At 42.5% G+C, this 9,099-nt stretch overlaps 1 protein-coding gene across 1 annotated transcript; it reads left to right on the forward strand.

Moving 5' to 3' along the window:
* The first annotated feature begins 2,675 nt into the window (after positions 1–2,675).
* On the forward strand, positions 2,676–7,627 carry vgll3 (vestigial-like family member 3). The gene is made up of 4 exons (XM_058082393.1): positions 2,676–3,024; positions 4,931–5,273; positions 5,335–5,892; positions 5,972–7,627. The coding sequence occupies exons 1-4, from the start codon at positions 2,917–2,919 to the stop codon at positions 6,010–6,012; spliced, it is 1,050 nt and encodes a 349-aa protein (XP_057938376.1). The 5' UTR covers positions 2,676–2,916; the 3' UTR covers positions 6,013–7,627.
* Positions 7,628–9,099: the final 1,472 nt, after the last annotated feature.

Genomic DNA, 9,099 nt, shown 5'->3' on the forward strand with positions numbered 1-9,099 from the left:
CAAAAAATAATAGTAAAAAAAAAAATTAAAAAAAATTACAAATAAATTAAAAATATATACAAAAAAATAATTGTGAAAAAATAATAAAATAAATTATATCAGAAAAGCAGGAAGTGAACAAATGTAACAGTTACTAATTGTAAAAAGTACCAGATAAATAAAAAAGTACCAGCCAACTGACTTTTCAGTTAGGGCTGATTTCAAGCCTTGTTGGGCATTGTGGGCATCCAGTATACCACCTATGAGAACCATTGGTTGAATTTTTGCCATGTTTGATATTTGGTCGACTGTGACCATGGCCAAATGGTCACCTTGTACCTTGGTACAAGGTACATTATAAAAAAAAACAAATAAACAAAAAAAACCCTCAAATTGGATTATGGAAAGCAGGAAGTGAACAAATGTAACAGTTACTGATTGTAAAAGTACCAGATGGAGGGGTAATATTTAATAAGCTTTGCTTCTTCCTATTCCTTTTGGACATGTGGAACTGTGAACTGATTATGGGATGCATTCAATTGTAATCTGATGCATGTTCAAATGAAATAAAACCATTACCATTACCAATATCACAAACCCAAATCGCAATATTCTCTTTAAATGCTGCCTGCTTTCTGTGACATCCAATAACAACATGAGGCAGTGGTTGAATAATTCACACTCAAAGTGAATGTGAAAACAGTGACAGCGTTGCACGTTTGTCTCCGTCCCCCAGGTCTCATCAGTCTTGGAAACAATGACAGCAAGCAGGGTCGTGCCAGGAAATCATAATAAATTATTCTGCTGTCTTATTTATGTCTCACTAGATCAAACAGTGCAGTGATGAATAGTAAACAGGAAGCAGTGTCACCAATAATAATATCTATGGTATATCATGGAGTCATGCAGGGTTTTATATCTTAGTGACTGTGACTAAGATTTTTTTTTTTTAACAGATTTTATTCTACTATTAGGGAGAAAAATAATGGAAATATGTAAAGTTACTGCCTGTGCTGCAGTCCCACTATACCAGGGGTGGGCAAACTACGGCCCGGGGGCCACATCCGGCCCGCCAAGTGTTTGAATACGGCCCGCCCAATCTTTCCAAAGTATTTAATTTAAACTCAACATACAACCTGGCATCATGGCCTGAGCCAACCTTTTGATGGTTGTATCAATTTCGTTGTTTGACATGGTCTGTTGTTTACAAAGTGCTCCTGAAAAAAGAGACACAAGCACATAATAATAATAAAAATTAAAATGATAATTATTATATTATTATTATAACTATTATGATTATTATATTTATTATATTAATGCTAATTATTATATTAATTATATATAATAATATTGTTATATTTGCATATTTTACATAATAATAATATAATAATTATTAGTTTAATTATTATAATATTTTATTATTTTTAAAATATTTAAACATAAATATAAAATAATAAATAATAATAGCAGATTGCATGACAATTTTACAGATACAATAATACCAGGTGGACTGTTACGTGTAAAATATATAGTCTGCCCCCCCCGGAAATTTTGTTATATCAATGCGGCCCGCGAGTCAAAAAGTTTGCCCACCCCTGCACTATACCATCAGCAACTCAGCAAACCGCCTGTCATCAACATTTCCTCCACAAGATGCCCTCATTCTCTTTCTCCTTTGCATCCACACTCCACACTCACACTCCAACACCAAGGTCTTGTGTCCTTGTGAGGACCATGTCAGTGATGTTAGAAGCATACATTCGTTTCCTCATGTCAGCAGCCACACTTACTATGATGAACAACAATACTATTTGTATGTCATTTCAATTAGTAGTAAATGCCATAATAAGCGACATGGGAGGGCTACAGCTGTCCGTTACCATTTTGACCCAAGAGTCAGTGAATCGCTAGTCTTCATCAAGCAAGTTTTCATGGAGTACTTGTGAGTCAGTCAATCTCAAACTCAAGTTTTTGTTTAGGACCCATGAATCAGTGAAACGTGTGTCCTCGTCGACCACCCGTGAGTCAATGATACTCGAATCTTTGTGTAGTGCCCGTGAGTCAGTGAAACTCAAGCTTTTGCTATGAGTCGTTCATGACTGAAAAGTATTCATTCATTCATTCATTCATTTTCTACCGCTTATACTCACGAGGGTCGCGGGGGGTGCTGGAGCTGTCTTCGGGCGAGAGGCGGGACTGGTCTGGACTGGTCGCCAGCCAATCACAGGGCACATATAGACAAACAACCATTCGACTAGCATCCCGCGGGCCGCAAGTTTGTGACCCCTGCACTATGAGATCTTCCCAGTGAGTTAATATGAGGCATTATAGAAGTACTTCACATACAACTTAATATATTGTATTTAGAGCCTTAATATTGCACAGTGAATGGAGTCCGAGTAACTATACTGAGTATAAAAAGTATTGCACAGAAGTACATAGTGGTGTAAAAGTCTATTGGGAGCAGTATAGAGCTGTATAGAGTACTTGATGGGAAATAAAATGGACAACTCTTCTGCAAACCAGTAATGCATGGAACTTTACTGTATTTACTGTATAGACTGCAAAACTCAAGGCCCTTCCCAAAGTGGGCGTGTGTCACAGTCCAGCCCTCGTTCACTCCCACTCACAACCCAAAAAAAGAGCGAGCAAGGCAAAAAGGGGGGAGAGAAATGCAAACAGCCAATCAGATGAGGTCTCAAGTCTTGACAGGAGTTTTTCACTGGGCTCCGGTGTCACAAGTTTTTGGTCTACTTTGTGGCCCAGGGTGGTGCACAGCTGGAGGCGCATTGTGTGTATTCAAGCAGGACGGCATGGCCATTGTATGTGTTTGCCAATATATGGAGGCCGGGATGAGGAGAGGGACACAACCAGCCTGAAGTCTCGGAGCCTGAAGCCCCTTGTCAAGTGGTGTCCGGTGATTGTTTCCTTCTCGCTATGAGCTGCCTGGATGTGATGTACCACCAAAGCTATGGAGCCCATCTCCTGCCTGCAGAAACCTACAGGTCCACTTATTACAACCACCATCACCACCAGCAACAACAGGTGAGGTCACTTTCTTTCCTGGGGTGGCATCTTGAACTTACTAAGTAGAGCACCATGGAGAACCCAAGCCACCTTCATAGGCTTTATCACTCGTGAAAATTATAAAAACAACAGACGGTATTTGTTATAATGCATTAAAATGTCATCGAGATGCAGAATTTCCTCCACTAAATAAGGAATATGTAGCACATAACCTGATCTGAGATCAGTTATATAAGCATGGTGTAATGTGATTTCATATGATAAATTTAAATATCCTATCACACAGCTTATGATTCTGTATTCACTACAAATTGTGTTCTAATGTAATTAAAATGGACTTACCATAAAATGTGCAATATGAAAATGTTTGTTTACAAATATTTATTATTATTATTATTAGACCAGGGTTCAATTCCACCCTCGGCCATCTCTGTGTGGAGTTTGCATGTTCTCCCCGTGCATGCGTGGGTTTTCTCCGGGTACTTCGGTTTCTTTCGGTTTACTTCGGCCATGATATATAACAGTATAAAAATATAACAATCTGACTTGTCCTCGCTTATCTTACAAGAACATAAAATTCATCACACAGTAACTTAACACTCAAAAGGTATACCTGAAAAATATAAAGACATTTACCAATACAAGTTTAAATGGAATGGCTGTGCTTAGCGCGCAGGTCTCAGAACTAGGAGACCCGAGTTCAATTCCACCCTCGGCCATCCCTGTGTAGAGTTTTGTATGTTCTCACCGTGCATGCGTGGGTTTTCTCCGGGTACTCCGGTTTTCCTCCCACATTCCAAAAACATGCTAGGTTAATTGGCGACTCCAAATTGTCCATAGGTATGAATGTGAGTGTGAATGGTTGTTTGTCTATATGTGCCCTGTGGTTGGCTGGCCACCAGTCCAGGGTGTACCCCGCCTCTCGCCTGAAGACAGCTGGGATAGTTCCCATCATACCCGTGATCCTTATGAAAACAAGCGATAGAAAATTAATGAAAGAATGAATATTAAATATGAAAATAGTTTTTATACCTACAACATTATTTAAATAAATAAGCAATAAGGAATAAATACAATTATTCCTATAGAATGATTGATCTTTTTGTAAATTTTTGCATTTCTGTTATTAAATTTTCTTTTTTAATCATATTTTTAGAATGTCCGAGTGTCAACCAAAAACAACCGCATGCCATAAATGCCCCCTGGGGCCGCACTTTGGACACCTTTATCTTAACTTCACTGAAATACACAAACAGTAGCATCAAAGTCAGCAACAAGCCAAATGCATGAATGATATTAGTGGTTGCATTATTGGCCACCAGTCCAGGGTGTACCCCGCCTCTCGCCCGAAGACAGCTGGGATAGGCTCCAGCACCCCTGCGACCCTCGTGAGGAAAAGCAGTAGAAAATGAATGAATGAATGAATGTTAACTATATTGGGTAATACGAGTGTAAAAGTGACTATAGGGGTGTTATTTCCTGTCAAGAGGGCTCTAAATGTTCATTCATTCACCACCGGTTAAGGGACAGATTTGACATCACAGCTTCTGAATGCCTTTTTTTATGCCATTATTATTATTATTATTATTATTATTTTATTTTATTTTTTATTATTATTATTATTAACTCAGGATCCAACCTGAGTTATTATTATTATTATTACTACATTAAATAACAAAAATCAACTGTAAACAGATGAAAATATTCTAAAAATGAGTCAGTGAAGCTATAACTGAAGATGTATAGTGAAATAGTTTGTATGGACCAGCAAGTAAATATGGAAGTTTGACTGGAAATATTCCATATTTCCATGGGTAAATGAGTCATTGCCGTTTATGAATTTGTACTTGATGGCCTGGTAGACGTGTCCATGTGTTCATGTGTTCATGTGTTCATGTGTCCATGCTTTCATTTCACCTTACAGAAGAGGCTAAGCGCTCACACTAAGATGCAGAGCTGCTCAAACCAGCAGCAAGCCGGAGGAAGAGGACTTCCGTCAAGAGATCCCAGTCTTCGGCACGGTCATGGAACCGAATCGGGATGTGTATCGATAAACGACTTGGATCTGAAAGACGGAACTCAACCGGCCGAAGCGGAGTACCTTAACTCCCGATGTATACTGTTCACCTACTTCCAAGGAGACATCAGTGATGTGGTAGATGAACACTTCATTCGGGCGCTCAGTCAGTCCGCTGGACTTCACAGAGAGACAAAACCGATCCGTACGAGTCAGACGTCTGTTTCTAGTACTACTAATACATGGAAAGGTAAAAGGAGGTAGTACAATTGCTACATTACTTGTTCAGATTTAATAAATGTCTGTTTCAGATGGTGAGTCACTTCCTGAGGGTCAGAACTCCTCAGTTTGGAACAACACCTATCCATCCCATTCTACGACCTGCCTCCCTTCTGTCTCGGTGTCAGTCCACCCAGAATTCTCCTCCAGTCCCATTTCCCTCAGCCACACTGATGGAGGTCTGTGGGCTGGCCATGTGCTCTCCCAGACCGGCCTCCAACCCCTGACAACCTTCACTGACAGCTGGGCCTACAGCCTGAACCCCCAAAGCACAAACGGCTACCCCAACGTCCATGACGTCTACCACCCTCACACCCACTCCCACATCCACGCTCGACACCATCACCACCATCACCACCCCATGTTCCATTCATATCCAAGTCATGGAACATCGTTGGAGTCAAGGTTCAGTCCTATTCTCCTGCCGGGTGTGAGGAACCAGAGTCAACCGTCAGCCAGTGCAGGAAGTTCCCCACATAGCGAGGGTGCAAAGACTGAAATGGAGGCAAGTAGTACCAGTCCAGTTACAGCTTCATCTGTCTCCTGGACCCCGTCACCACTCCACGGATCTTTGGAGTTGTATGATTTAGGTAAGTGGCGCAGAACAACCGCACACATAATGTATTAGAGAAGAAGTAATCCTGATCATCTCTTATTCTTTGTTTGCAGCTCATGACCACACCAAAGCTAAGTCATCTGTTTGGTTCTAGTTCTTGATGCGGACATGGACTCTATGACTCTGACACCACAAAGTACTATGCCTGCCTGTTCCTTCCATCTTTGTAGGCTTTTTTTTTGGTCCAGAAACAAGATTTTGTTTGTGGCCCAATTCTTGTCTTTAATAATAAGAGGGTTTAATTAACTTGGTTGCTCATCAAATTCAACCTTCCGATGCTAAAAATAATTAAAATCTTAATTGACCTGCCTTTCTGCTCATGTGATGCTCCCCTAGTGGTTTTTGGCCCTAAACAGGATTTTGTTTGTGGCCCCATTTTGGTCTTTAATAGTAATAAGGTGAAGTGCCGAAGTACTGGAGTCTGAGGCGGAGTGTCGAATTCGGGAGAAGACATGAAAAGCCCCGTCTCTCAACCACAACAGGAAGCGGAAAACCCCCGTCCCTTGTGCCCACCCCTCCGGGTGGCAACCCTTCCCCTATCGATCGTTCTGGGGTGAATTATGTCCCGGTAACCTACCACTACACAAGCCACCCCAGAATTCACCCATAGTCAAAATCGTCCGTGCTTGCGGCAGAGGAGAAGGGTGTGGTGAAGGAGACAAGATTGTCCACGCGGGGGTCGGCACACCTGGCCCGGCAGGGGGCGCCTTTCCGGGGAACGGGGGCCTACCCCGGCGAGGGGGCTCCGCCAGTGTCAGGGGAGAAGGGTGTGGTGAAGGGGACAAGATTGTCCACGCAGGGGTCGGCACACCTGGCCCGGCAGGGGGCGCCTTGCCGGGGAGCGGGGGCCTACCCCGGTGAGGGGGCTCCGCCAGTGTCAGGGGTCACCAGTGAAGCGCCGAAGAACTGGAGTCTGAGGCGGAGTGTCGAATTTGGGCAACCCCTCCCCTATCGATCGTTCCGGGGTGAATTATGTCCCGGTAACCTACCACTACACAAGCCCCCCCACAGAATTCACCCATAGTCAAAATCGTCCGTGCGTGGACAACCACACAGCCCCGCCGTGTGCGCACTACTTGCGGCAGGGGAGAAGGGTGTGGTCCACGTGGGGGTCGGCACGCCTGGCCCGGCAGGGGGTGCCTTGCCGGGGAGCGGGGGCCTACTTCGGCGAGGGTGCTCCGCCAGTGTCAGGGGAGAAGGGTGTGGTGAAGGGGACAAGATTGTCCACACGGGGGTCGGCACGCCTGGCCCGGCAGGGGGCGCCTTGCCGGGGAGCGGGGGCCTACCCCGGCGAGGGGGCTCCGCCAGTGTCAGGGGTCACGAGGAGTGTCTTATTTTTCTTGCAAACATTAACTTGCACTCTTTGCTACGTAAAGACATGAAAGCCCCGTCTCTCAACCACAACAGGAAGCGGAAAACCCCCGTCCCTTGCGCCCACCCCTCTGGGTGGCAACCCCTCCCCTATCGATCGTTCCGGGGTGAATTATGTCCCGGTAACCTACCACTACAAGGGTTTGATTTTATGAGTTGCTCACCAAATTCAACCCTCAAAGACACCAAATGTCACAAATAATTGAAAATGTCAATTGACTTGAATTTTTTTTTTGAATTTTTGATTTTCTAAATTACTAATCAAAATGCCAAAATTCCACAAATTAAATTTCATTTAAAATCTTATTATTTAAAACGTGTCCAGAGCTTTTCTGATCATGCGGTCGCCCCCCCCCCCCCCCCCCCCTTAGTAGTTGTGGCCTTGAACAACCGCATTGTGTGTCTGTTTATTAGCAAATTTTGTGTCAAAGTGGTTCTGTTTCAAGAACTTATGCTTTTGAATAGTGTACAGTTTTGCATTTCTAAGTGTTTTTCGGGCCAGTTGCTACATTTGTTTTTTTCTTAAAGGGATTGTGTGTTGTATATTTTGATACTGTATGTTGTACTATAAGTAATAAATTATGAAGGTCTATATGCAAATGAAGCTCTTGAGTTTGTATTCATTCAGTTACAGTTGATAGACCGGGAGTCTTTACTTAGTTTTACTAGTTTTTTTTTTACTTATTAAGCTCCAGGATCATGTCAAGCCTTTAATTTAAGCCAGTGGTTTAAAATTATTTTCTGTCCGATCCATCCATCCATCCATGCATGCATCCTGATAATATTAATGTATCTATCTGTATAAACCACTGTATGAGTTGCTGGCACCAGAATTCTACAGTCACCTTATTATCAAAATAGATTAATAAATTGAGCTCCGATCTGTAACAATGTAAAACTTGCCCTCCTGAGACCTCACTGCGGACATCCTCCTGGTCGGCTCGCCACACTAAAAAAAATGCTTTCTTGTACAAGCTTGCACACTCTGAAAAATGAATAAAAGAATGACCTATTGATTGATTATTTGACGAAAGACTATTGATTAAGATTTAATAACCTTTCGTGACTAATTTTGAAGTCAAATGGTACACTACTACATTTATACAAATTGCTTACTATATTAAAAACAATAACTTGGACTCGAGGCAGCAGAGGAAATAGGTTGCATTCCACACATAGATAAACATAAGATACCATAAACAGGTTGGTTGCCTTTTGTCACGCACAAACATGCACATGAAATCACACAGAGACTGTCCAGCAAACAGTAAGAAAGCATTTTGTCCTGTCTGGACAGGAAGTTTGCTGGGCACGGCAGACACAGTCACGCAATTGAACCTCTTAGTTGTTTTGTTCCTTCTGTATTATTACTCCAGCAAGACTTGCGAGGATAAAAAAAGACAAATAGGCTGAATGTAGTGGATGAGATTTTAATTATTACGTCGAAAGAATGCTCTAAAACAGGGGTCTCAAACACGCGGCCCGCGGGCCAAATGTGGCACGCAGGACACTAGTTTGAGGCCCCCGCCTTGATATGAAAGTTTAATGTTAGTGCGGCCCGCGCAAGTTTGATATGGATGCTGTATGGTATCATGTACACAGAAAAAATTATTACGTTTGATTAATGTTCATGTTAAAGGTTAAATAACTGTTAATAGTTATCCTCCCTATCCGTGTGGAAGTGGTAAGTTCCACACGGTTGGCTATTTATGTTTAAAGGAAATAACTTGAAGGCTACCGTTTAGGTCGCTAGCTCTCTAGTTTGTGAGTTAGCATGTGTCTCAAGACCCTGCAGTTGCGCAATATGTTG

This window comes from Doryrhamphus excisus, chromosome 9 (genome assembly GCF_030265055.1).
Source record: "Doryrhamphus excisus isolate RoL2022-K1 chromosome 9, RoL_Dexc_1.0, whole genome shotgun sequence".
NCBI classification, from domain to species: Eukaryota; Metazoa; Chordata; class Actinopteri; order Syngnathiformes; family Syngnathidae; genus Doryrhamphus; species Doryrhamphus excisus.

Coding starts and splice junctions, on each gene's coding strand:
- vgll3 (XM_058082393.1), top strand. CDS start 2,917: ATGAGCTGCCTGGATGTGATGTACCACCAAAGCTATGGAGCCCATCTC. Junction 5,274..5,334: donor TACTACTAATACATGGAAAG/GTAAAAGGAGGT, acceptor TGTCTGTTTCAG/ATGGTGAGTCACTTCCTGAG. Junction 5,893..5,971: donor TTTGGAGTTGTATGATTTAG/GTAAGTGGCGCA, acceptor CTTTGTTTGCAG/CTCATGACCACACCAAAGCT.